This window comes from Macaca thibetana, chromosome 5, assembly GCF_024542745.1.
Source record: "Macaca thibetana thibetana isolate TM-01 chromosome 5, ASM2454274v1, whole genome shotgun sequence".
NCBI classification, from domain to species: domain Eukaryota; kingdom Metazoa; phylum Chordata; class Mammalia; order Primates; family Cercopithecidae; genus Macaca; species Macaca thibetana.
This window is the reverse complement of record NC_065582.1, coordinates 179,511,245-179,537,648: the sequence shown is the minus strand read 5'-3', so window position 1 is coordinate 179,537,648 and position 26,404 is coordinate 179,511,245. Positions and strand designations below refer to the sequence as shown.

Genomic DNA, 26,404 nt, shown 5'->3' with positions numbered 1-26,404 from the left:
ATGGTAAAACTCCATCTCTACTAAAAAGACAAAAATTAGCTGGGCGTCGTGGTGGGCACCTGTAATCCCAGCTACTCAGGAGGCTAAGGCAAAAGAATAGCTTGAATCCAGGAGGCGGAGGTTGCAGTGAGCCAAGATGGAGCCACTGCACTCCAGGCTGGACAACAGAGCAGAAACTCTTGTCTTAAACAAACAAACAAACAAACAAACAAAAACAAAACTGCAGAAGAGCTGCAGGGGCTGGGCAGACCCTGCTGTCAGATCCCAAAGGCACTGCGGAAGGGCACGTACCTATTGGAGAAAGGGATGTGGGACGGGGTGCAGTAGCTGTACTGGTCCATGATGTGCGTGAAGATTTCCTGCTGCTCTGAGAGGGTTGGGGACGCTCGCCACACGAACTGCAGCCCCTGCAAACCGAGGAGGGGAGTGAGGCTGGAGGGGCCACGTGGCTGCCCCAGCTCCACTTTCCTCAGCCCCATCTGGGTATCTCCTGCCTGTCCTCACCTCCGCCCTCCCTCAGTGGTTCAGGGATGAGATCTCCCCTGCCGTTTCCTGTCTAAGACTGGCTGTGGGATTTGCCCTCTGGAAGCCATGCTCATTCACCCCACGCACTCCTCAATGCAGGATTTTCTCTGCCAAAGCCTGTAGAATCAGCACCTTCTAACTCTGCTTGAATGCCCCCAGGTGCAGGAAGCTCATTACTTCTCACCAAGTGTGTAGTTTATTTTTTATTTTTTATTTTTATTTTTTGAGACAGAGTCTCACTCTGTCGCCCAGGCTGGAGTGCAGTGGCATGATCTCGGCTCACTGAAACCTTCACCTCTTGGGTTCAAGTGACTGTCCTGCCTCAGCCTCCCGAGTAGCTGGGATTACAGGCGCCTGCTACCACGCCCGGCTAATTTTTTTATTTTTAGTAGAGACGGGGTTTCGCCATGTTGGCCAGGCTGGTCTCGAACTCTTGACCTCATGTGATCTGCCTGCCTCACTCAGCCTCCCAAAGGGCTGGGATTACAGGCGTGAGCCACTGTGCCCAGCCGGAAATGGGGTCTTTACAGAAGTAATCAAGTTAAAATGAGTTCATTAGGGTGGGTCCTAATACAATAGGATGGGTGTCCTTAGAAAAAGGGAAAATTGAGACACAGACATGCACACAGGGAAGATGATACGGGGCACTGGGAGAAGCGGGACATCCACAAGCCAAGGAGAGAGGCCTGGAGCAGCCCCTTCCCTCGCACCTTCAGAGTGAGCATGACCCTGCCGACACCTTGGCCTTGGATGTGCAGCCTCTAGAACCATGGGACAATATGTTTCTATTGCTTAAGTCACCAGTCTGTGGTCCTTTGTTATGGCAGCCCCAGCAAATGATGACACCATCCCATAAGGTTGCTGTGAGGGTTAAAAGAAATGCAGGATGAAGGTGGGCACCAGTGGCTCCCGCCTGTAATACCAGCACTTTGGGAGGCTGACGTGGGTGAATCGCTTGAGACCAGGAGTTTGAGACCAGCCTGGCCAACATGGTGAAACCCCGTCTCTACAAGAAACACACAAAAAATTTAGCTGGGCGTGGTGGTGCTCACCTGTAATCCCAGCTACTTGAGGGGCTGAGGTACAAGAATTGCTTGAACCCGGGAGGCAGAGTTTACAGTGAGCTGAGATTGTGCCACTGCATTCCAGGCTGGGCAACAGAGCAAGACCCTGTCTCAAAAAAAAAAAAAAAAAAAAGAAAGAAAGAAAGAAAGAAAAGAAAAGAAAAAGAAATGAAGGATGAGTAGGGCCTGGTACCAGGCCTGACAATCCCAAGGGCACAACCGAAGGCAGCGTCTACCATGGTGGTTGTTGCTACTTAAGTCTTGTAATAGTTGCCCACACACCTGAAGAATCACAGCGTCTCTGCTAACTGTTCTCCCAGCTAAACACGCCCTGCCATTCCTCTGCCAACCCCTGCTTACTGAGTGCCATTCTGCTCTAGTCCCTGTGGGAGGCCCACAGAAGGGGTCAGCCCTGCCTCAGGCCCAGCTGATGGGGATAGGGGTCTGGAAGCAGGAGGCAGCCAAACTGTGCCTGCAGCTCTGTGAGAAGCTGGGTGTACAGGGAGGGGGGTCCTCCTGGTGGGGGAGATGACAAGAGCAAAGGTTAGGGGACAGCCCCGTGGTCTATGCAGCTGCCAAGAATTCCCGAACACTCTGGCATAGAGCAGCAGCTTTCTACCATGCTCTGATCCAAGGAAGGAAGGGAGGAGCAGTCGCTGGGCGGCAGCAGATGCAGCACACCACTCACCCGGGCCTCCTGCATGGTTGCCTTCAGGTCGTAGTCGATCCGGGAGCCGAGGTGGGCGTTGAAGCCCGCCAGCGCGAATAGGGTGGGGGTCGTGGCAGAGGCGCCAAATGGGTCAACGTGCCAGGAGAACTGTGGCCGGATCCCAAATGTTTCATAGAGAAACCCGTGTCCTTCTGCAAAGACAGCATCACCCTGCTGGTGCCTGGAGGGTGGGCCTGTGCCTCCCGGCCCCACGCTCACCCAGGGGAACCTGCCTGTCCAGTGGGTTGCAGTGCCAGCTACTGGGCCAGGCAAGGTCATGCTGAACCGCAGAGGTGAGGGTGTTAATTATTAACTTTTAATCATGGTGAAGTACATATAACATACAATTTACCACCTTAATCATTTCTAAGTGTACAGCTGAATAGTGTTAGTACATTCACACCGTTATACAACCACCACTACCATCCCTTTCCAGAATGTTCTCCTCTTCCCAAATTGAAGCTCTTGTCCTCATTAAACACTAACTCCCTATGCCCCTCCCCAAGCCCCTAGCACCCCCATTCTACTCCCTGACTCCATGAATTTGACAACTCTAGATACCAGTGGAATCACACAGCATTAGTCCTTCTGTGACTGACGTATTTCACTCTGCGTAATGTCCTTAAGGTTCCTGCATGTTATAGCATGTGCAGGGGTGAGGATTTTTGTGTGAACTTAGATAGAGCACTGATTTTGATGATGCGATGGAGGTCTCGGACATCACCAACAATAAAAGGTTAAAAGTGAACTTCAAACCTAAGTGTGTGGTGGTTCAAAAGATGTCCAAGCCTAGCAATGTGGCTCATGCCTGTAATCCTGGCACTTTGGGAGGCTGAGGTGGGAGGACTGCTTGAGCCCAGGAGTTTGAGACCAGCCTGGGCAGTAGAGTGAGACCCCATCTCTACACATGCACACAAACTTAAAAAAAATTAGCCAGGCGTGGTGGCACATGTCTGTAGTCCCAGGTACTTGGGAGGCTGAGGTGGGAGGATCACTTGAGCTCAGGAGGTTGAGGCTGCAGTGAGCCGTGATCCCACCACTGCACTTCAGCCTGGGTGACAGAATGAGACTGTCTCAAACAAACAAACCAACAAACAAACAAAAAAGAAAAGACATCCATAAATCATTGCTACTTCTTCAAGAGATGAGGCTTAGGGCCTAGAGGGTGGCCAGACTCAGTGACTCACTTCTAACAAACATAAGGAGGCAGAAGTGCCTGTGTGTCCCTGAGGCGAGAAGGTGCAGGGCATGCAGCTTCTACTGTGGCCGCTCTTGCCTGCTGTCCTGGGTCACTGCTCTGGGAGGCCAGCTGCTGTGCCATGAGCAGTCACATGGCAACGAACCAAGGCCTCCTCTCACAGCCACAGAAGCCAGCCTGGAGTAGACCCTCCAGCCCCAGTCCAGCCCTCAGATGACACTGCCCCATCTGACTCCTTGATAGCAACTTCTCAAGAGGTCCTGAGCCAGAACCCCCTGGCTAAGCCACTCCTCAGCTCCTCACCCATAGAAGCTGTAGATTCAAAATGCTTGTTTTCAGAAGCCCCTGAGTTTGGGGGCAATTTACTACATAGAGATAGATCATGAATACAAAGGGCTCCATGCCAGAATCACCCAACCATTCATTTATTCATTTATTACTTAAGAGCCACCATAGTAAACCAGATATTGGGTTCAGTGGTGCAGGGAGAAAGAAAACCCCAGACTTGTATAAGGCATTGATTAATGTTCCCCAAGTCCTTCCCCGAAATATAATCTTTTAAACACCTTGAGAGATGGGTGTTATAATCCACACTTTAAGACTGCTGAACAACATCTCAGAGAACTCTCATAACTGATCTAGACTCAAACTGCCTTTCACTGATGAACTCGCAGTCCTGGGGACCCTGGCTGAGGCTCAGACGATGCCTGGGGTACGGGGACTGAGCAGCGGTCAGACCCATGAGTAAGGCCAAGACAGGGCAGGGGGTGACTGTGGGAGGTGAGGGGTGGGGCTGGCGTCAGGTGCACAGCAGAGGTGACAGGGGATCAGAGGGAGCTTGGACTAGGATGTGGGCGGACGCTGTGCATGTGTAAGCAGAGAGGATGGAGAAGGAGCAGCCAGAGGGTCGGGGGAGCACAGGGGGAGTGCTAGCTGCAGGATGAAGGAGGGCAACAGCATTGCACTGAGAGGAGCCAGGAGCTCTGGAAGGTGCGGCCTCGCACCAGACAGGGAGGCCAGTGGGGGCAGGCTGACGGCTGCCAAGTCAGCACCCCTTCTTCACTGGCAGAACCTTCCCTCTGTTCAGGGGGCACCATGCCCCCTCAAGGGATGAATCACAGTTGATCTAAGCCAAATGTGGCACGCTCACTCCCTCTTGTCAGATATTTGTTCCCTCAGTCTGTCTGCCAGCTGGAGGAGCATTGTTAAGTAATGAACTGGGTGGGAGGCCATCGAGCTGAGCCGGCTCCAGGCCTCGGGTTCCTCCGTTAGCAAACCCAAATCCAACTCAGTGTAAACAGGAAAACAGAACTTAAGCTTGACCCATCGGAAACTGCCAACCAACCTCTAACGAGGGACTGTTCACTGTAGGCACATGCTTTCTTTGTCTTACTTTCAGGAGCACCTTATAGAAGTTTCTCCCTCATATGCCCTTAGTGGAGCCCTGAAGTGCTCACAGTCTAGTACTTCCTGATTCAGGAATCACTGTTGGTTCAAATGAATGCTAACATTTTAGCGTGTCTAAGTTTATCCAACAGAATAGACCATGGCTATAGAAAGCCCCCTCTCTTCCTTTTACTGCTTTGAATGTGGTGTCTGGTAACATGATGCCTGGAGCTATGGAAGCCATCTTGTGACCACAAGGGTAAGGACATGAGAATCACAGATATCAAGGAACTGCAGAACCAGTCCCAAACTATCCCCATCTTATTAAGTAAACAGTAAATGTTCTTAAGACTCAAGTCGCTTTGTTACAAGTAGTTAGACAAGCATGAGTCGGGCAGGCGAGGGCTCTTCCCCCACCCACTAGGAATGTTGGGTGATGGTTTGGCAATTATCACATTGCCTCTCTAAAAGTAACAAATTGGCAGCCAGCACTAGGGAGAGGGCATTTCCTGATGGTCCACACCTGTTGCACTAACGTGTTAATTGAATGCAGGTGCCAGGGAGACACAACGTCCCAGGCACGTGGATTAAGAGACAAAATGGCGGAGTTTGACCTTCCAGGGGCACTCCACTGGAAAAGGGAAGAAAGCGTCAGATGGGCATGCGTGCAACTTCCTAAATACACTGCGTGTGCTTACCTCCCAAGGGTAAGGAGGTCACTGTGCGTGTGGGTAGCCCAGCCTAAGGGAAGGATCACGGGAAAGGGGACCAACCTATAAAGTCCTAGGATCAAGGATCAACACAGCACTTGACCTTCACGTGCCCACTTGGGACTCTTCCAAGCATACTTTCCTTTCTTTCTCGTTTTAAAGCCTTTTTAAATAAACTTCCACTTCTGCTCTGAAACATGCCTCAGTCTTGTTTTCTGCCTTATGCCCCTCAGTTGAATTCTTTCTTCTGAGGAGGCAAGAATTGAGGTTGCTGCAGACCTGTACAGATTAGCTGCTGGTAACTTGGGTACCTTCCACCAGTAACAGCTTTACTCAGGTTTTCTGGTCCTCTAGCAGAAAGCATTCCTGAGACTTCAGGGTGATTCATGACCAAAACTGTTAATTGGCCTCTGATATACATTTTGTCCTTCTTCCTTTTAGTATCAGAACCACACACTCCTTCTTGGTTTCAGCAGGGCACATGGACTCCCAGCCAGAGACTACATTCCCCAGCCTCCTTTGCAACTGGTAGAGATCACATGATACCACTTTGGCCAATGGGCTGTAAGCAAAATAACAGACTCTATTCCCCAGCAGTCCCTGCAGTTGAGGGAGGCCATGTGACTAAGTTCTGGCCAATGGAAATGTGAGGAGTGATATGGGCCGGTTCTAGGTCGCCTTTTACAAGTAAGCTGCCTGCCCTGGCTCCACCATTCCCTATCCCCTAGTTGCTGGAAGGACAACTAAGTGGGGTGAGCCAGCCTAGACTGCAACTCAGGCAGGAAACACTGTTGGGGATGGCTGAGCATCAAGATGGAAGCAACCTGGATCCCTGGGTCACTCCATGGAGCAGAGCCACCCAATCACCAGAGTGGCCTGCACTGCAGACTTCCACAGGAAAGAAACACACTTTCCTTCTTGTTGGAGTCACTTGGTCTCTGTTCAACCTGCTGAACCCAATATCCTCACCAGCGTAATGACCAGGCCACAAGGAAGCTCACTAGCATGTGGAGGGCAGAGGCCAGGCTGCAGGGGCTGAGGGTGAAGTAGTGGGAGGTGTTGGGGTGTAAGGGGGTGGTGAGAATAAATGTCACTACAGCCTGAGCTGGAGGGGCTTGGTTTACAATCATGTTGAGATCAGGAGTTCAAGACTAGCCTGGGCAACATAGTGGACCCCATCTTAAAAAAAAAAGAAAAATTTGAAGAGACAATTTAAGTGTGTTTTTAATACTGCTGGGGGCCGGGCTTGGTGGCTAACGTCTGTAATCCTAGCATTTTGGGAGGCCAAGGTGGGCGGATCACTTGAAGTCAGGAGTTCAAGACCAGCCTGGCCAACATGGTGAAATCCCCATCTTTACTAAAAATATGAAAATTAGCTGGGCATAGTGGTGCATGCCTGTACTCCCGGCTACCCAGGAGGCTGAGGCATGAGAATTGCTTGAACCCACAAGGCAGAGATTGCAGTGAGCCGAGATTGCGCCACTGCACTCCAGCCTGAGTGACAGAGTGAGACTCTAACAACAACAACAACAACAATGACAACACTGCTGGAAGGAGGCAGACAGACGAGAGAAGGTGGAAGAGAGTCTGTGACACAGGAGAGGGATCGCTGATTGAGTGGGAGGGGAGTGGGGTTGGGGTACAGGGCTTAGAGCTTGGGTTTGAATGGCCAGGACAGCAGTGGTCATCCAGGATGGCCCAAGGTGTCTCCTTGACTCTCGCTTGGACCCTGTGCCTCTCAGCACCTCTGAGGCGGGAGCTGGGCTCTCTCCCCTCAGGATAGGGGCGGGGGGTTCTTTCCTTCTGGCACCTGCCACTCTGCTGGGCCTCCGCTAAGCATCCCAGCTGGGAAGGTGTCCCCTCAGGGAGGGGCATGAAAGCTCTTACCCCCGGGGGCTGCTGCCCACACCCAGCTTTTCCCTGTCACTGCAGTGCTGGGAACAAATGCTTTTCCCCTCACTAGAAATGTCACATCTAAAATTAAGGTGGTGTTGGCGTGCCTGCCGGGAGCAGGAGTTGGGGAGGTAAAGGCTGGAAAGGTGAGCTCACGGGCAGGCCCGGCGTCCCAGGCCCTGGCAGGCAGCCAGGCGTGGGTCTTGGTTAAGGAGATGCTTTGGCACCCCAGTACCCCAAGAAGAAGGTTAGAGGTCTAGAGGCTGCGCCAGCCTGATCCTGTCTTCCTTTGCTGTCCAGGGCCTGTCCCGAGGCAGGGGCTCCACCAAGGTGAGATGGAGATGAAGGGCCTGGAAGCAGTGAGGGGTGACCCAGCCTCTCTCACTCCAACGTATCTGAGAAAACCATCCCAATGTGGACATAATTCACAGCCAGAATGCCTGGCACATCTGAGATGGGCGGTCTGAAAAGGCCACCCAGAGAGTCCGATACACACACTCTTCCCCCGCCCTAGGGACTACAAGTTCAGGAAAGAGCCCAGGCCAGGCACACGTGGGCTTGAGCGCCAGTTCTGCTACCTACTGTATACAAACCCCGCACCTCTCTGTACCTCAGTTTCCTCATCTGTCAAATGGGGCTGTGAATAGTACCACCTGCTACCAGGCTGTTCTGAGGCAACTAAGAGCACGTGGGAAAGCGCTTGGCTCGGCCACGAGGGAGAGGGGCTCAGCCACAAGTAACCTTCCCGACTTGGCTGGGCTAGGGTCGGATCTGGGTCCCATCACTTAGCTGGTGGTGGGCACATTTTGATAGCATTTGAGCCTCAAACTTCTTTACGAATAAGCATTTGTAAGATTACCCATCTACCAGATTGCCCTGAGGACTGAAAAAAATACGTGTACATCTGGTACCTAGAACAAGGTGGTTATCATGAAAGGAACCCACGTGTCTGTCCCCTGAGAGCCCCATGAGCTTGGACAGGTTTGGAAATGGAGCCTCACAGCATCCGCTCTCTCTCGTGTCTCCGGGGGCTCTTCCTGCCCCAGAGCGACACAGCCTGAGGTTCCCTGGGGCTTCCAGTTGCCAGGGCAGACCTGCAGGGTGAGCACTGGGGTATCAGCACTTAGACATGGTGGGCTGAGGCCAGAGGCGAGGTACCCCAGCGGTGGGTACCCTCAGGGCAGGGCAGTTCAGCGCCCACTCCTTGCCCAGCCTTGCCCAGTGAGCAGCGCTCTGGGCCAGACCCTATGCTGGGTGCTGAGATGAGTCAGAGGGGGGTCCCTGCCAGGGGCATCTGAGGTTCAGCGGTTGGGGGGGAGGTGACACAGAGCTGCAGAGACTCAGAGATTTCCCACGGGAGGGGCTTCTCAGCTATGTCTTGAGGAGGAGGGTGGAGAACGAGGGGGAGCACTGCGTGAAATGGCACAGGTGAGAAACAGCCCCAGAGCCTCCTCGCTGGTGCAGGGCAGGAGGCAGGTGGGGGACACGCCTACAGCGTCACATGTGCCCTGGCAGTGGGTCTGTGAGGGGGTGTGGGGGAAGTCTGTTGGGATGGATCCCTTGCCCATACTTCACACGGGGGAGTGAAAGAGCAGGGGCTGTGGAGTCAGGGAGCCACAGCAGGCGGCTGAGGGCAAGGTGCTCACTCTGAGCCTCGCTCTCCTCCCCTGTTACCTCTGGGCCTGTGAGGATGCATGGGGACAAGCAGGGGCTGAGCTCCTGGCCGCGGGAGGAGCTCTGTCTGTAGGGCTGTGTCCATCACGCCTCCTTCTCATGGAAGGGCAAGTCTAGGGCTTGAGCAAAGTCCAGATGTAAGGCGATAAGAAACTGAGACAGGGGAACATTCCAGATTAAAGAAGAGAAAAGGGAGAGTGCCAAAAACATCCTTTGACAACATTCTCTCTGCCTGGATGTTTTACAAATGGGGAAATCAGGGCCCATGCTGTAGTGGAGTGACTGTGGACTTGGAGCTTCAGTCCCTAGGCCTGGACTCAAGTCCGGGCCATCTGCCCTGGAGAGAGTCACTGCATTTCTTTGGGTCTCAGTTTCTACGTCTGCAAAATGAGACTGGGCATCACCATGCCTCACCATCAGCCTGCCATTAGGATTGGCTGGGGTGTCACTGTGAAAGGCATTTGGTAAGCGGTGAGTAGAGCGCCCCATGGCACTGTGGGTGCTGGTGCTGAGGACGGTGGACATGATGGTGAGGGACCTGGTCGTGGTGGTGGTGGTGATGATTGTGGAGGTGATGGTAGTAATGGATGTGGTGATGGTGGTGGTGACAGTGATGGGTAGTGATGGTGGTGATCATGGTGATAGTGTTTGGGGGGTGGTGATGGTGATGGTAGTGGTAGTAATGGTCATTGTAGTGGTGAAGATGATGGTGGTAGTGGTGATGGTGGTGATGGTAGTGGTAGGAACAATAGCAGTAGTGGTGGTCATAGTGGTGGTGAAGGGTGGTGGTGATGGTGATGGTGGTGGTGGTGGTAGTTGTAGTGGTGGTGATGGTGGTGGTGGTGGTGGTAGTGATGATGATGGTGGCAGTGGTGGTGGTGGTGATAGTAGTGATGGTGGTGGTGTGGTGGTGATGGTAGTGGTAGTGATGGTCTTTGTGGTGGTGAAGGGTGGTGGTAGTGATGTGGTGGTGGTGATGGTAGTAGTAATGGTTATTGTGGTGGTGAAGGGTGGTGGTAGTGATGGTGGTGGTGGTGGTGGTGGTAGTGATGGTCACTGTGGTGGTAAAGGGTGGTGATAGTGATGGTGGTGGCAGTGGTGGCAGTGTTGGTGGTGGTGGTGATGGTTATTGTGGTGGTGAAGGGTGGTGGTGGTGATGGTGATAGTAGTGGTTGTGATAGTAGTAGTAATGGTCATTGTGGTAGTGAAGGGTGGTGGTAGTGATGTGGTGGTGGTGATGGTGGTAGTGATGGTCGTGGTGATGAAGGGTGGTGGTAGTGATGGTGGTGGTGGTGGTGGTGGTGGTGATGGTTGTAATGATGGTCATTGTGGTGGTAAAGGGTGGTGACAGTGATGGTGGTGGTGGTGATGGTTGTAGTGATGGTCATTGTGGTGGTAAAGGGTGGTGACAGTAGTGGTGATGGTAGTGGTAGTGATGGTCACTGTGGTGGTGAAGGGTGGTGATGGTGGTGGTGGTGGTGGTAGTGGTGGTGGTAGTGGTAATGATGGTCATTGTGGTGGTAAAGGGTGGTGGTGATGGTGATGGTGGTGGTAGTAGTCATGATCATTGTGGTGTTGAAGGTGGTAGTGGTAGTAATAATGAAGGTGGTGATTGTGATGGAAGGCAGCAAACATTTGCTGAGCATTTACTAGGGAACCCACATCCTACCAAAGTGCTTTATTTGAATTATCCCAATTTAATAGTCACAACAACCCTTTGAGGTAAGTATTACCATCAAACTCATTTTATCTATGAGGAAACTGAAGTTACATTCCTTTCCAGGGTCACAGAGGAGGGAATTGGCAGAGCCAGGATATATTGAGACCATCTGACTCCAGAATTCATGCTCTTAACCCCCATGTTCAACTTCCTTGGTGAGACATGAATACGGCACTAGCAAATCACTGTTTTCACTGGTTAACATTCCCCCACCCCACTAAGAGGGGCAGACAGAGCTCAGAAGCTGGGGTTTCTGATACCACGTCCCAGTCCCACTGGAGGTCCTGAGGGACCCCGGGTGCAGGGTAGGGTGGCCAAACCTGTGAGCTGCAGGATCTGGTCATCAAGGTGCGTCACGGCCTCGTCATGCATGACCTGGCCTCCGATGACAAATTCCAGGCGTCCTTCCTCCAGGAGCTGGCGGACCTTGACATGGGCAGGCAGAGAGAAAAAAGCCAGTTACAGCTCCTGAGCATGGCTGCGTCTGTGGGGGACACGCTTACAGCGCCACTCCCCACCCTTGCTTACTCTGCAAAAGCAGGGCAGTGTCTGTCCTGGTCCACACTGTGTCTCCACCACCTAGAAATCATGCAGCCCTCACGGGGCATTTGAGATATGTATTTGTAATATAAGATTTGCTTAAATCTTATTTTATTAAATAATTCGAAACTTTAGAAAAGTTTCAGAAATAGAACAAAGAGCTCCCATATCCTTTCCCAGGGTTCACTCATCACTACCGTTTTTAACCTATTTGCTTAACACCCCCGTCTCTACACACATAACACCTTTATTCCACCTTTGCTGCTAACCAAGTTAGCAACAGCATGCCCTTGACGCTACGCACTTCAGTATGTGTACACACAGCTGTTTATAGGCGGTACCTTTGGTTTGTTTCTTAAGGTGCACTATTTGTAGATCATTCACTCAACAAATGTTAAGTGAGCACCTAGTATACAACCGACACTGTTCAGGCACTGGGGGTTCAGCAGTGAATGAAGCAGGCAAAAATTCCTGCCTCCAGGGAGCCCCGCCACAAGTTTCCTGCCCAGGTCTTCACTGGGCCATGCAGTGAAGGGCTAGGAGACAGACCACTGGGTTTGGTGGGGTGCACCTGAAGAAGCATGGGCCACCCACAGGATACCCTGGAAAGGCCTGCCTCGAGTCAGGCATGCCTAGCCCAGAATCCCACCTGCCGCTTACAAGCTGTGTGACCACAGGCCAGTAGCCTGCCCTCTCTGAACCTGGAACATCTCTTTAACTCAAGGTAACAACCCCACTATCTGGCAGCATCAAGTGGCCATTGGATGTCCGGCTCCTTCCCGTGACTCTGGTGGGACCTGGTGGACACCCTGCTCTCTCTTCTCGGCTTCACTCCCTTGAGCAAGTCGCTTGGCATCTCTGAACTTTATGTTCAGCAACTGTTCTGAAGGCAGGTGGATACCGGGGAGGAAACTAAGAACCCCTGAATATCGTCCTGGGTGCTCACACCGGGGCTTCAATCTTGGCATGACCTCTCTGCAATGGGGCGGTCACCCCGCTTAATGGAAGTGGAATGTGCGGTTCGCAGAGGCTAGTCATGTCCCCCGGTGCGGGGGCAGGATGGGACCCAGGCTGCCTCACTGTGCAGCGGGGACTCTGACTCTCCATCCTGTATGAAGTAACCTGCTGCCTACCCTCGAAACACAGGGACTGTCGCACCCTCATCAAGGGTCATCAGACCCCGGGCCCAGGGGGCCAGGCAGCTAACACAAATGAGAGAAGAGGGTGAGGGCTCGGGGACACCTGGGATGCCTGGTGTCAGGAGGCACTGCTGACTTAGTGCCAGCTGGCACGGAAGTGCACACCTGGGTTGCCAGAGCTGGCAGTTTTTTCAAGAGTAGACAGAAATTCAGGATTAAATTGAAAGCAGTCTCTCCCAGGCATGGAACTGACCATAAACCTTGATCTAAACAAGGCTTGTGAACAGCCCGGTGGGGTTTTGGCCCTGTGATTTATGCCAGCCTGGCCCTGGCCCTGGCTAGAACTACCCCATTGAGTTTTCCGCCTGGGTCTTCGCCAGGCCACTGGGCCAGCTGAGTCACCTGGTGACCTCGTTACCTGGTGTTTCTGCTGCTCCGAGGCGACGCCATCCCACCACAGCCGGAAAAACTCCTGCTCTACCGCGATGAACCGGCGCTGCTGGCCGCGGGCCAGCTCTTCCACCACTGAGGTGTAGACATTGGCGGCATACGCCTGCATGCTTTCCTGGGGGAGGGGACAGCATCACACCAGCCCCGGTCCAACACGACCAAGTGTTCCTGGGGCCCCTGCCATTCGCTGGGTGTGTCTGCACAGAGTTGGGGGCTCTGCCCTTCCTTCCCTGCTGCTCACTCACCACACAGCTATCAGGCACCCGCTCCACACCAGGCTCTCCCCACTGGATGGGATCGTGCTCTCCTGGGGGAGAGGGACGGGGAAACAGACATCCTGCATGGGCAGAGACACGTGCCCTCCCAGCCCAGGGGTCAGGGAGAGCTTCCCAGAGGGGTGAGCAAGCTGGGCCCTGAGCGTGCAATTGTGGGGGCTGGGCCCTGAGTGTGCCATTGAGGGGCAGCACAGGAAAGTCTTAGGGCCCAGTGGGGGTGTGGTCCAGTGACCCCAAAGGGGCCTGCTGGGGCTGAAATATGAAAGCTGGTGCTGAGAGGAGGAGCTCCCCAGGCTGTCCCTGAGGTCTAGCCATCTTCCTCCCCAAGGCTGGGAGCTCCAAGGACCAGAGCTGCAGTGTGTTCCCGTCCGAGTCCCCAGGGCCCTGCACTCGGGGTGCCCACAGAGGGCTTAAATTAATGGAAGGAGCACCGAGCAGGGAGCCAGGAGGCGTTGGACTTATTCCCGGGTGACCTTGGGCAAGGCACCAACCCTCTCTGGGCCTCGGTTTCCTCCTTTGGAAACTGGCTGTAGTGGGCATGCTTCCCCTACCCTTCACAGATGGGGAAACTGAGGCTCAGGGACCAAAGCCCCTCGCCCAAAATCCTGAGCACAACCAGGAGGTGACCACAGGTCCACCTTCACCCCTGTCCTAGGGGGCGGAGGACGCTGAGCTGGCCTCCAATATTCAGCCCCGCAGGGGACCAGCCCGGCCCCTTCCCAGCGGGCACCTGACATCCACCTGCTCTGAAGCCAGCCCCACCCTCTCCTGCTCCAGGCTTCCCTGGGAAATGGGTTACTGCTGTCAACCCCCATGCCCCTCCCCAGCCGGGAATGCAGCGGCCCCTCCAATCTGCAACACCTCCAGAAGGGGTAATGGGGGTGCAGAGGCAGGAAGTGACTGGCTCGAAGTTAGCGACGCAACCAGTCAATAGCAGCGTGGGGTCCTGAACCCACTGAGCCTCCTTCTGCGCCGGCATCGCGCCCCGGGACACAAACCCACACTTGGATTCCGCGGGGAGAGGGAAGCTGCAGCCTTGGGGGCGCGCGGGGCATCGTCGGCACCTACCTGCACAGTGTAGACCCAGCCCACGTCCATGTGGCTGTGGGGCACCACGAAGGCCTGGATGGGGTCGGCGGACTGGACCCCCGGCGGTCGCAACAAGAGCAGCAGTGCCAGCAGCGGCAGCCAGCGAAGCTGCCCCATTCCTGCGGCCGGCCGGGAAGGAGCCTGGCCCACTTCCGGGTCCGCGAGGGGCGGGGCGACCGCGCGGGCGGGGACGCGGCCCATTGGCTGCGGGCGGGGGCGGGGCCCATTGGCTGCCGGCTGGACGCCCACCCCAGGAAGCGCGGGAAGGGTGAGCTGGAGGCGCGGGGCCCGCGGGGGGCAGGGCGCCTGCTCTTTGCGGTTTAGCTTTCCATCCCCGTCTCCAGCTTCCTGGCCTTCCTCCCGTCCAGCCTTTCAGCCCCATCTCCCCCAAGCCTGCCAGATCTACCCCATCCAGAGGAGACCCCTCCTCGCCCAAAGCCCACACTCTGGTGGTGCCTCTCGGAGCCTGTGCCTCTTCGCAATACCTGCATCCCGCCCTCTGGACTCGGCTCCAGGATTCAGAGACTGCCGTGCAAAATTCAGCTCAGCACGCACCCCGTGAGCTCTGCCACCAGGAACCTTCCCTGACGACCCTTTCCCTCCTCTCCCTCGCGTCGAAACCCCCATCTGGGCGGCACCATGGGGGACTTGTTATGGGACTGTCTCCTTTTTTTTTTGGACAGGGTCTCACTGTCTCCCAGGCCGGAGTGCAGTGGCGCGATCAGGGCTCACTGCAGCCTTGACCTCCTGGGCTCAAGTGATCCTCTCACCTTGGCCTCCTGAGTAGCTGGGACCACAGGCGCGCACTGCCCCGCCCAGCTAATTAAAAAAAAAAATTGTAGACATGGCGGCCTCACTATGTTGCCCAGGCTGCTCCCAAACTCCTGGGCTCAAGCGATCCTCCTGCCTCCGCCTCCCAAAGTGCTGGGATTACAGGCATAAACCACCATGCCTGGCTCAACTGTCTCCATTTTAAGGAGGATAACTGGCTTTCAGAGATAGTTCCTGACTTGTCCGAGATCACGCAGTTAGTGGAGGAGCCAAGACAAGCTTTCTGGGTTACTGGATGGTGACCTGGGGCGACATGGGTAACCTCGCTGAGCCTCAGTGAAATGGGGCAGATAGAGGAGCTGTGAATGAAGTGAGGATGCACCCAGGCTGAGAGCGTGAGCACAGCACCCCTTGCCTGCATTCAAGGGAGGTGCGGTCACCTTGGTGCAGCCTGTTGGGGACTGTTGTCTGGAGCCAGCCCTGTCCACTATTCCCTGCCCCAGAAAGCAAGGATCTGTGGCTTAGGGTTTACCGTCTGAGAACCACATGGCTGTGCCCCTGCCTGGCATTTTCTTTTTTTTTTTTTTTGAGACGGAGTCTTGCTCTGTCACCCAGGCTGGAGTGCAGTGGCCGGATCTCAGCTCACTGCAAGCTCCGCCTCCCGGGTTTACGCCATTCTCCTGCCTCAGCCTCCCGAGTAGCTGGGACTACAGGCGCCCGCCACCGCGCCCGGCTAGTTTTTTGTATTTTTAGTAGAGACGGGGTTTCACCGTGTTAGCCAGGATGGTCTCAATCTCCTGACCTCGTGATCCGCCCGCCTCGGCCTCCCAAAGTGCTGGGATTACAGGCTTGAGCCACCGCGCCCGGCCTGCCTGGCATTTTCTAGCGGAGCGAGAGCTGCAGCTCTGAGCAAAAGTGCTGGCCCTCTTGCCAGTTCATGTAATAAATGGAAACCGAGAACAGGTTTTCCAAGCAGGTCTGCCTCCTCCTTCTGTTCTGTCCACCCCCTTGGGACCCCTGCATCCTCATAACCTCAGGTCAGATGCTCTGAGCCTGATGTGGACAGTACTCACTAACACATATCCCCATGGCCAGCCGGGCTCACAGCTGGACTCCACTCTCCAGCCTCTGCATCCAGGTGCAGCCATGTGGCTAAGTGCTAGGCAATGGGTGGGGGCGGGCGCTGAGCTCCTCTTCCAGGCTGGCCCCTAACAACCTCCTGTTGGTGAGCCCTGCTCTCTTTCTCACCCACTGCCCCAGTGGAGGGCACTCCGAGGACCTCAGGGAGGTCAGAGCCACCAGTGGAGGCTCTGAAGAACCACATGGAACTATGAGGAACCCAAAGAGCTGTGACAAGAGGGAGAAATAAGCTTTAATTGGGTTAAGCCACTGAGTTTATCAATAAGGCAGTGTCACAATCTTTGGCAGACTGTATTTGCCAAAGATGGGCTCCACGACATTACCCACCCCCCCACGCTCTTTGTGGGATTTGGTTGACAAGAAAAACCGTACTCTGTAAAATATCTCAAAAGGTTTATTCTAAGCCAAATATGAGTGGCCATGGCCTATGACACAGCCTCAGGAGGTCCTGAGAACAGGTGCCCAAGGTGGTTGGGCTATAGCTTTATACATTTTATGGGGACAGAAGTTACAGGCAAAGACATGAATCAATACATGTAAAGTATACATTGGTTTGGCCCAGAAAGGTGGGACATCTTGAAGTGGGTGGGTGGTGCTTCCAGGTCAGAGGAGGATTCAAAGATTTCCTGACTGGCAATTGGTTAAACGAGTCAAGCTTTACCTGAAGAGTTGGAGTCGGCAGAAAGAAATGCTTGAGTTAAGACAACGGGGATATGGAAGCTAAGGTTCTTGTTATGTAGATGAAGCCTCCAGTTAGCAGGCTTCAGACTGAATAGATGTGCAAGTCTCTTGGGACCTTAAAAGGTATCAGACTCTCTGGAAAAGAGCTAGTAAGGGAAGGAGATTCTCTACAGAATGCAAGTTTCCCCCACAAGAGATGACTTTGCAAGGCCATTTCAAAATATGTCAAAGAAAATTTATTTTGGGGTAAAATACTTTGATTTCCTTTGGGGCCTGCTCTCTGTCGTGTGTTGCTATACTAGAGTCACGTTACAGTTGGTATCTGATTGCTACAAAGAGTGTTCTGTCAGTCTTAGGAGGATCTCTATGTTAATGTTAATGCTGGTCAGTTGTGCCAAAACTTAAAGGGAGGAGGCTGTAATGAGGCGTGTATGACCCCCCACTTCCCATCATGGCCTGAACTAGTTTTTTTGTTTTTTTGGGGGTCCCCTTGGCCAACAGGGGGTCCATTCTGTCAGCTGGGGCTTGTAATTTTATTTTTGGTTTACAATATGATCTTGACCTTCTTCCCTTTGGGAGATAGGGTCTTTGTCTCCTCCCACTGAATCTTGTTTATTTATTGTTTTTTATTTTATTAATTTTTGTTTTTTAGAGATAGTCTTGCTCTGTTGCCCAGGCCAGAGTGCAGTGGTGGACTCCTAACTTACTTCAGCCTCAAACTCCTAGGCTCAGGTGATCCTCCTGTTGCAGCCTCCTGAGTAGCTGAGACCACAGGTATGTGCCATCTTGCCTGGCTAATGAAAACTTTTTTTAAAATTTTAGATATAATATCTTGTTATGTTGCCCCAGCTGATCTTGAACTCCTGGGCTCAAGGCATCCTCCCACCATCACCTCACAAAGTGCTGAAATTATAGGTGCATGCCACCATGTCCAACTAATTTTTCTTTTCTTTTTTGTGGACAAGATCTCTCTGTGTTGCCCAGGCTGGTCTGAAACTCCTAGCCTCAAGAGATCCTCCTAAAGTGTTGGGATTACATGCATGAGCTGCCTTGCCTGGCTCATGGGTGGGCTTGTGACACACTTATGACAAAGAGAATGTAGTGAAAGTGGTACTGTGTGACTTCCATGACATCCATGTTCACTGGAACACTCATGCGTGGAGGCCTGAGTTGCCCTGTCAGCAGTCCAACTACCCTGAGGCCACCACACTGTGAGGAAGCCCAACCAACCCACATGGGGCAGACCACATGGAACAGCTCAAGATCACCATGCTGTTTCAGCTCCAGCCCCTCATCTGACTACAACCACATGTGAGACCTCATGTCATTTTCTCTCCCGCCCACTGTATCACAGCTGTGTAGGTTTCATTTGTACTTTCCTCAAGGCTCTTGCATGAGCTCTTGCTTCACTTAGTCTCAGGCTTGAAGCTGATACTCACAACCCTCTTCTGAATTACTCATTCAGATCCCTTTCACCCTCAACTAGACCCATGCTGGACTAGATAGCTTACCTGGTGGGTTGCCCCAGATCCTCACCCCAGTGAGACTGAGCCCCTGGTGACCATTCCCTTCTTGAACCATAGCTGCTCACTTGCCTATTTGCTGACTACATCAGGTGAAAGAGTCCCGAGGGACACCCATGTGGGTGGCACACAGTCTTCTCTGCTTCCGTTGTGTGACAGCAACCTTACCTCCTCTGATGGTTCAGGTGAACTGCCCCTGCTCGATGGGTGACTCTTCCTCTGCCTACTGATGTCTTGACATGAGTAGCCTGGCGTGACTGGTGTCGCTTAGTGGAAGCATTCCCCCTTTGGAAACCAGAACCTCCGAAGCTGCAGACTCTGCAGTTGTGTGGACAGGAAGCACAAATTCTCCAGGTAGGTCACTGAGAGTGATGCTAAATGAGGCTATTCCTGCTTCCATTCTTTGGTTCTTAGATCCAGGTATTTTACCTACTGGGGACACCGTGTACTGGTCATTGACTTGGGGTGTACATACACCTTGGAGGATGGTGCCCTTGCTTCACAGGTGGCACCTCCAAGCTGGTGCTGTGGCTGAGCCTTCAACTGGCCACTCCATCCTCCCATCAGCCAGCAGTCTCTGGGTGGTACAGCATATAATAGGACCACTAGACACCATGGATGTGCCTGCGGTTGCCCCTCTTTTGCTGTGAAGTGGAGCCCTTGGCCCGATGTGATGTTACACCCTCGTTTTGGGCTCTAATACTGGAGCAAGCCAGCCACCATGTCATGAGGACTCTCGAGCCATCTGTGGAGAGGCCCACCTAGGGAGGAACAGAGACCTCCCACCAACAGCCGGCACTGTCCTGCCAGCCTGGGCGTGAGTGCCTTGGAAGCAGGCCCTCCAGCCCAGGCCTGGCCATTCCCAAGGACATTCTGACTGCAACCTCAGGGAGGCCCATGAGGCAGCAACACACAGTGAAACCACCCTGGATTCTTCACCTGGAGACACCGGGGTTATCATAAACATCTATTGCTGCTTTCAGTCACACTTCTTGAAATATTTGGGTATTTTCCCCTAGTGTCTGGTTACCTGAGTCAGTGAGCATCAGTCCTGTTGGGGAAGGAGTAGGGGATTCCCATAGGCCTTTGTCACGATGTTGCAGAGTCCTTCTTCCTGGGAACACGCTTTTCCCTTCAGTGGATGGGATTTGGATTTGAAAACTGGCTCAGTTCTGGACACTGGGCAAGGGATCAGGATTTCTCTTTGGGGTGGCTGCTCTCAGCCTCCTAACCCCATCTGCCTTGATTTGTCCAAAGAGCATGGGCCAAGTCTCACCTGTGTCAGCCATCCATCTATCTTGCCCCTAGGGTGCTTCTTTCTCTTTCTTTCTTTCTTTCTTTCTTTCTTTCTTTTTTCTTTCTTTCTTTCTTTCTTTCTTTCTTTCTTTCTTTCTTTCTTTCTTTCTTTCTTTCTCTCTCTCTCTTTCTTTCTTTCTCTTTCTTTCTTTTCCTTTCTTTTTCTCTCTCTTTCCCCTTCCTTCCTTTCTTCCTTCCTCTCTCTCTTCTTTCTTTCTTTCTCTCTCTTTCTTTCTTTTCCTTTCTTTTTCTTTCTCTCTCTTTCCCCTTCCTTCCTTTCTCCCTCTCTCCTCTTTCTTTCTTTCTTTCTTTCTTTCTTTCTTTCTTTCTTTCTTTCTTTCTTTCTTTCTTTCTTTCTTTCTTTCTTTCTTTCTTTCTTTCTTTCTCTTTCTTTCTTTCTCTCCCCTTTCTTTCTTTTTCTCTCTCTTTCCCCTTCCTTCCTTTCTCCCCTTCCTTCCTTTCTCTCCTTCCTTCCTTCCTCTCTCTTTCTCTCTTTCTTCTTTCTTTTTTTTCAGAATTTCACTCTTGTTGCCCAGGTTGGAGTGCACTGGCATGATCATGGCTCACTGCAACCTCCACCTCCCATGTTCAAGCAATTCTCCTGCCTCAGCCTACCGAGTAGCTGAGATTACAGGCACCCACAACCATGCCCAGCTAATTTTTTTTTTTTTTTTAAGTAGAGACGGGGTTTTACCATGTTGGCCAGGTTGGTCTTGAACTCCTGACCTCAGGTGATCCACCTGCCTCAGCCTTTCAAAGTGCTGGGATTATAGGCATGAGCCACCACACCCGGCCAGGTGCTGTTTTCTATCAAGCATCTCCATGGCTCACCGTGGACCTCACTGCGTTCCAGCCTTGATGCTTGTTAAAGTGATTGCATTGACCTTGCTTCCAGTGGTTTGGTGCGCGCTCCCAGCCCCTTATTTCTGGATCCTCTTATTCCCAGCACTCTCAGCAAGCCTCGTTCTGTAACAGCACCTCCTACCACCCACCCTGGCCTATGGCGGACAGCCCTACCCCTGAGCTACCTGGTGAAGCCAGTGCCGGGTCAATGGGACGTCCTCGGTGGTGTCTTGTGGAATGCTGTCACCCAGTGGGTTTTCTATCTGCTCCGGTCCATGCCCACTTCTCTGTCTTTTGATCCCTTCTTCTATCATCTGCCATCTTTCTCCAAGTTTCAAGAGCCACTTCAGCAGTGCGTTAGCACTGTCTCCTGCTGATAAATCCGGCGTGACTGGTGTCTTAGTCATCTCGGGCTGCCATAAGAAGAAACCACAGACTGAATGGCTTAAACAGCAGACATTTATTTTCTCGTGGTTCTGGAGGCTGGAAGTCCAAGATCAAGGTACCAGCAGGATCAGTTTCCGGAGAGAGCTTGCTCCTTGCCTTGTACATGGCTGTCTTCTCCCTGTGTCCTCACATAGCCTTTCCTCTGTGCATGTAAGGCGGGGGGAGGCAGGGGGAGAGGGAGAGAGAGAGAGAGAGAGGGAGAGAGGCAGAGAGACAGAGAGACAGACAGAGAGAGAGAAAGGGAATGAGATCTGGTGTCTTTTCCTCCTTTTCTAAGGATACCAGCCTTATCAGGTTAGGGTCTCACCCTGATGACCTCATTTCACCTTAATCACCTCCTTATAGGCCCTATCTCCAAATACAGTCACATTGGGGGTTAGAGCTTCCACCTATGAATTTTTGGGGGGATACGATAGAGTCCATAACAACGGGAGAAGGCCCCCATTTCACGAGCTCCTCCTGCCCTTGATCCAGTCCCAAGAGCACTGTCCCACCTCCACTGCTCCATGCTGGCTGGGTCCAAGCTCCTTCAGGGTGTAGTCTCGTCCTCCCTGGCTGGTCCAGCATGTCCCCAGGTGGGTGTGGTTGTGACTTAACCCCAGTGATGAATCTGGTGGCCGGCACAGGTTGTAGGTGGATTCTGAGGGCAGGATGTTTGGTCTTCCACGTTGAAGGCTGCGGTATCATCTTTAGGCAAGGAGAGGCTGTTATCCTCTGAGGGAGGACTTGGACACTTCTGCAGGCCCAGGGGGTCCAGGTAAATCTGGGGAACCACAATTGGAGACTGTGCATTCACTCAGACATCTCATCATGCTCTTCTTGGAGTCCCACTCCTTTGTGGTCAGGGCTGGAAGCTTGGCATTGCAGACCTGACAGGATTGGGCACCTGGCCTACTCTGCAGCTTCCCTCTTCATAACTAAGCCCTGGGCTGGTTCTTGCTTTTTTTTTTTTTTTTTTTGAGACAGAGTTTTTGCTCTTGTCGCCCAGGCTGGAGTGCAATGGCGCGATCTCACTGCAACCTCCACCTCCCGAGTTCAAGCAATCCTCCTGCCTCAGCCTCCTGTGTAGCTGGGATCACAGGTGCCTGCCACCATGCCTGGCTAATTTTTGTATTTTTAGTAGAGATGGAGTTTCACCCTGTTGGCCTGGCTGGTCTTGAACTCCTGACCTCAGGTGATCTGCCCCCCTCAACCTCCCAACGTGCTGGGATTACAGGCGTGAACCATGACACCCGACGGGGATCACATTTCAACCTGAGATTTGAAGGGGGCAAATATCCAAACTCCATCAGGAGGGTAGGGTAGTGGGTACAGTTTTTAATTGGGTACAATTTAAAGGGGTGCAGTTTTAAATAGCAAAATCCACATTGAGAAAGGGACATCTGAGCAGGAGGTGTGGAAGAGGGCAGTGTGGATGTCTGGGGACCAAGCTTACCAAACTTACTGGGCAGCAGTCACTGTAAGTGCAAAGGCCCTGAGGCAGGACCATGCCTGGTAAGCTCAGGAGCCAGCAAGGAGGTCCCTGTAGCTGGAATGGAGGGAACCAGGGGAAGAAAAACAGGAGGGAAGGTTCTAGAATGGGGGACAGTGGACAGATATGGGGCTTTGTGGGACTTTGGCTTTTACTCCGAAGGAGATGGGAGCCATTGCAGGATTTCGAGCAAAGACTGAGGTGATCTGACTTATGTTGTAAGAGGATCCCTCTGACTGCTGTGTTGCTGGGTGGGGAACACACCAGACCCGGCTGGGCCAGAAGTGGGGAGACCAAGTAGGAGTCGTGTGCAATAGTCCAGGTGAGACATGACGGTGGTTAGGACCTGGGAATAGCGGTGGAGGTGGTGACATGTGGTCGGGCTTGACTGTGTTTTGCAGGAAGAGCTGACAGAACCTGCTGGTGAATATGATGTGCTGTGTGAGCCATGGGAGGCAGGGATGATGATGTGGTGTAGGTACAATGTGCACAGGCCCGTGTTGACACAAAGCATTTATTTCACTTCCCTTGGTCTCTTCTAATGGCTGATCTGAGTTGGTTTCTTTTTCCTCCTCAACTGTTTTCTGAGCTGTAACAGCAGTGAGAGAGTGTCCCTCCTGGCCCCGGGGACACACCCTTCTGTGGCTGGGGTTGGGGGAGGGGATTCCTCACTGCAGTGAAGTAGGGGGAGTCTCCTGGGTGGGGGGAAGTATCTGGGCATCTTCTGTGACAATCTCAGATGAAAGTTCGGCTTCACTTCATGGGGGGTGGCATTTCACTGCAGGGACAGACTACAGCCTAGAAACATGTCTTTCTAAGAACAGGCTCTGGCGTGCCCAGCCCGAAGAGGCTATTTTAGGTTTTGGGTTCTGTTACTTTGGTTACTAGTAGCAAATTGTTGTCAGAAAAAAAGCTGGTGCCAAATGTGTATCCCCCCCATCCCCCACTCTGATGTGATGTACTGCAAAGGCTTCCCATTTGAATCAAAGCTCTGTCATGAAAAACGCAGGATCCAGAGGGGCCAATACAGCGACGTGGACTGTTTCAGGTTATGCCAGTGTTCTCTGGCATTGACGCTCCTCAAAGCGGCCATCGCTGCCCTTGCGAAGTGTAGTGTGTGCCCTCGCCCTTCTTCACCAGACTTGTCCCAGGTGACTCACAAGGAGCAACAGCCTGACCTCTGTAGGTGTGAGAGTTTGCGATAGGGGCCCACCAGCGCCGTCTCCCGTTCAGTCCGGACCCTGTGACATCAGCACTCTTCGTCCTCCTGAGCAAGTGGGACAGTTCTGGGGAACTTCCTCTTGCTTTAATGGGCAAACTGCTTGGGACTACGTCCAGTGCCAAACGGTCTTCCCGATCAGCAGCAGGGACCCTGGCATACTCCTGCCCCCAGGCCTTCCATGGCTACCCAGTGTCTCTGTCAGGAAGCCTCATCCTCAGCTTGCATTGCAGACAATTCAGGGTTTAGCCCCAACTTGCTTTTTTGGCCGTACCTCCCACATGCTTGTACTACGTTCCTTCCAGCAACTGCAATCAGGCCCCGTGGCTCCCCATCCTCACCCCCCTTTCCTCTTCTGTGTGTCTCTTCTGCCTGGAATGAGCTCGCTTCCTTCAGCCACCACCCTTGCGTGGCTGGATCCTTCAAGTCCCTTCCTACTGCAAGCCCTTTGCACGTGCTGACCCTCCTGCCTGGAAGCACTTCCTCCACTCTTTGTGGGATGGACTGCGATTCCTCCTTTGTGTCTTGCACGTGGAAGGCCAAAGAGAGCGTCCATGAACCTCCCCTCTCCATAGCATTGATGGCTGTATAGAATTCAATAGTAATTTGTGCATTTGGTTAACATCTTCCTCACCTTCTACACCATAGGCTCCATGAGACTTTGTTTTGTTCACTAGCAGATGTGGCACCTGGGAGAAAGGAGGGGTTGTCTACCTTTTGTCGAAAGAACAAATTAATTTATTATTACCCGCATGCCTGTTTCCCTTGCACACTCAAGGAAATGGGCCATGACCTGGTGCAGTGCAAAAAGCTCAGCCGAGGAGCTCCTCCCACCTCCGTAGCTCACCTGCAGTGTAAGCAAGTCACTTAACCCTGGGGCAGGGATGATGCATCCCATGGCTCCTGGCAGCCTGACCCAGAGCCTCCAGGTTCTAACCTTTAAAATGGGGATATTTATACCTATTCATAGGGTTGTTGTAAATATGAAACTAGGCCATGCCAAGTGAATGCCCGGGACCTGACCCAGGTCCACCCCACCTCAGGCTGTAAGGCTGCCCGTGGGACCTGTATTTATCAGGAAAACCTTTCATGCCCTGATGCTGTGCCAGGCCCAGGGCTGGGAGCTGAGAGAACAGGGGATGATGCTGCTGCAGGATGCCCTCATGTCGGAAGACAGGCACTGCCTGGGGGAGAAGCTGCTCTGGGGCTTTTGGGGCTCCTGGGAGGACCCTGGAGGCCTTCCTGGAGGAGAAGGTGAAGAAGTTGGACTTTCCAGGCCAAGAAGGAAGAGGGAGGGGGTCAGAGGCTTAGAAGACAGAGGAACTGGAATGATCCCTCCTGCTAGGTGAGGTGTAGAGGGGCTAGGATTCAGCTCAGGGGCCTAGAACTGGGCCAAGGTGGGGTGGGGTGACCTGACCTTGGGCCTGGGGCCTGCCGCACTCTTTCCTTCCCTCTGCTCTCCTTCTTCTGCTCCCTGGAGGGTCTCTCCTTAGCCATTCCCTCACCTCTCCCTTCCTTGGAGGGTAAGGGAGGAGAGGGGGAAGGGGGGGGGATTAACGTGTGTCTCTGTGGCTGTCTGCTTGCGCTTTGTGCACACTGGCATCATGGGGTTCTGTGCTCATTCAGGGAGAGGCAGCTGGGACCCCAAGAGGGCCAGCGGCCCCTCGTGCCTTAGGATCACCCTGGGAGCACGCTCTCTCCTCCCTGCTTTGATGGGCTTCTCTAGCCCTGGCCCTTCCCAGGGGACGTCCAGCCTCCTCCTCTCGGCGTGGCCGATTGCTCTTCCTCCTTCGTCTGTTGCACGTGGAAGGTCGGAGGGCGAGTCCGTGAATCTCCCGCCCTTCCTCATGGCATTGATTGCTGTACCCCTCGGACCCAGTGTGGGGGCGGGGGTGGGCAGCGACCCCGGCTCCCAGCAGGGCGGGTCTGGGGAAGGGCAGGACGCAAAGGGGCTCAAACCAGAATCGCAGTCTGGAGCTGGAGCCTCTCCTTGGCCAGTTACTCCGGCTGAGTCCCTTTCCCTCTCCGTGCCTCAGTTTCTTCTCAGTAAAATGGGCATCGCCGTGAGGCAGGCGGCCCTCGCGCGGTGACGGTGACGGCTGGCAGAGGCGGCTGCCGCGGGACCGGTGGGTGGGGCAGAAAGGGACGCTTCTGTCCGCGGCAACAGCCCCAGCGCTCGCACCCACACGCCGCCCCGCGCCCTCACCCTGCGCCTCTCACCCGGTGCCCGGCCCCGCGCCCCGGGATCCGCGCCCTGCGATCCGCGCCTCGCGATCCTCGCCCAGCGCCCACCCTGGGCGCCCGCAGCCGCACCCGGCGCCCCGCACCCGCGCTCCGGGCGGAGCCTCCTGGGCGCGCCTCCCCGCCCGCCCGCCCGCCCGCGCAGGGAGCCGAGCCCGGAGGAGGCGGAGGAGGAGCGGCCGCCGCGCCCGGCCCCCCGCAGCCGCCCGGAGGACGCCCGTCGCGGTCGCAGCCTGCGGAGCCGCCCATGGCCCAGCAGCCGGGTTAGCCTCGCCGCGCGCCCCCGCCCCCCGCCCCCCGCCCCGGGCCCGCGCTCACGCGCCCTTGCTGTTTTGCCAGCTGACCGCGCCCCCGCCGCGCCCGCCGCGCCCGCCGCCGACCAGGGCTCCTGGTGCCTGTG

General features: G+C 53.9%; 3 protein-coding genes across 5 annotated transcripts in view; 1 reads left to right on the top strand and 2 right to left on the bottom strand.

Moving 5' to 3' along the window:
* The window catches only part of MAN2B2 (mannosidase alpha class 2B member 2), a 46,868-nt gene extending 32,340 nt beyond the window's left edge, over positions 1-14,528 (bottom strand). For all 3 annotated transcript variants that reach the window (XM_050792087.1, XM_050792089.1, XM_050792088.1), the window contains exons 1-5: positions 14,352-14,528; positions 12,977-13,123; positions 11,200-11,305; positions 2,278-2,450; positions 292-407 (exon numbers count right to left, since the gene is read on the bottom strand). In XM_050792087.1, coding sequence (XP_050648044.1) covers positions 292-407; positions 2,278-2,450; positions 11,200-11,305; positions 12,977-13,123; positions 14,352-14,489 — 680 coding nt within the window. In that variant the 5' untranslated portion in view covers positions 14,490-14,528. The remainder of the gene's footprint in view (positions 1-291; positions 408-2,277; positions 2,451-11,199; positions 11,306-12,976; positions 13,124-14,351) is intronic.
* Positions 1-26,404, bottom strand: part of MRFAP1 (Morf4 family associated protein 1) — a 572,854-nt gene that overhangs the window by 49,551 nt on the left and 496,899 nt on the right. The window lies entirely within an intron of this gene.
* The window catches only part of PPP2R2C (protein phosphatase 2 regulatory subunit Bgamma), an 873,451-nt gene that overhangs the window by 599,226 nt on the left and 247,821 nt on the right, over positions 1-26,404 (top strand). The window lies entirely within an intron of this gene.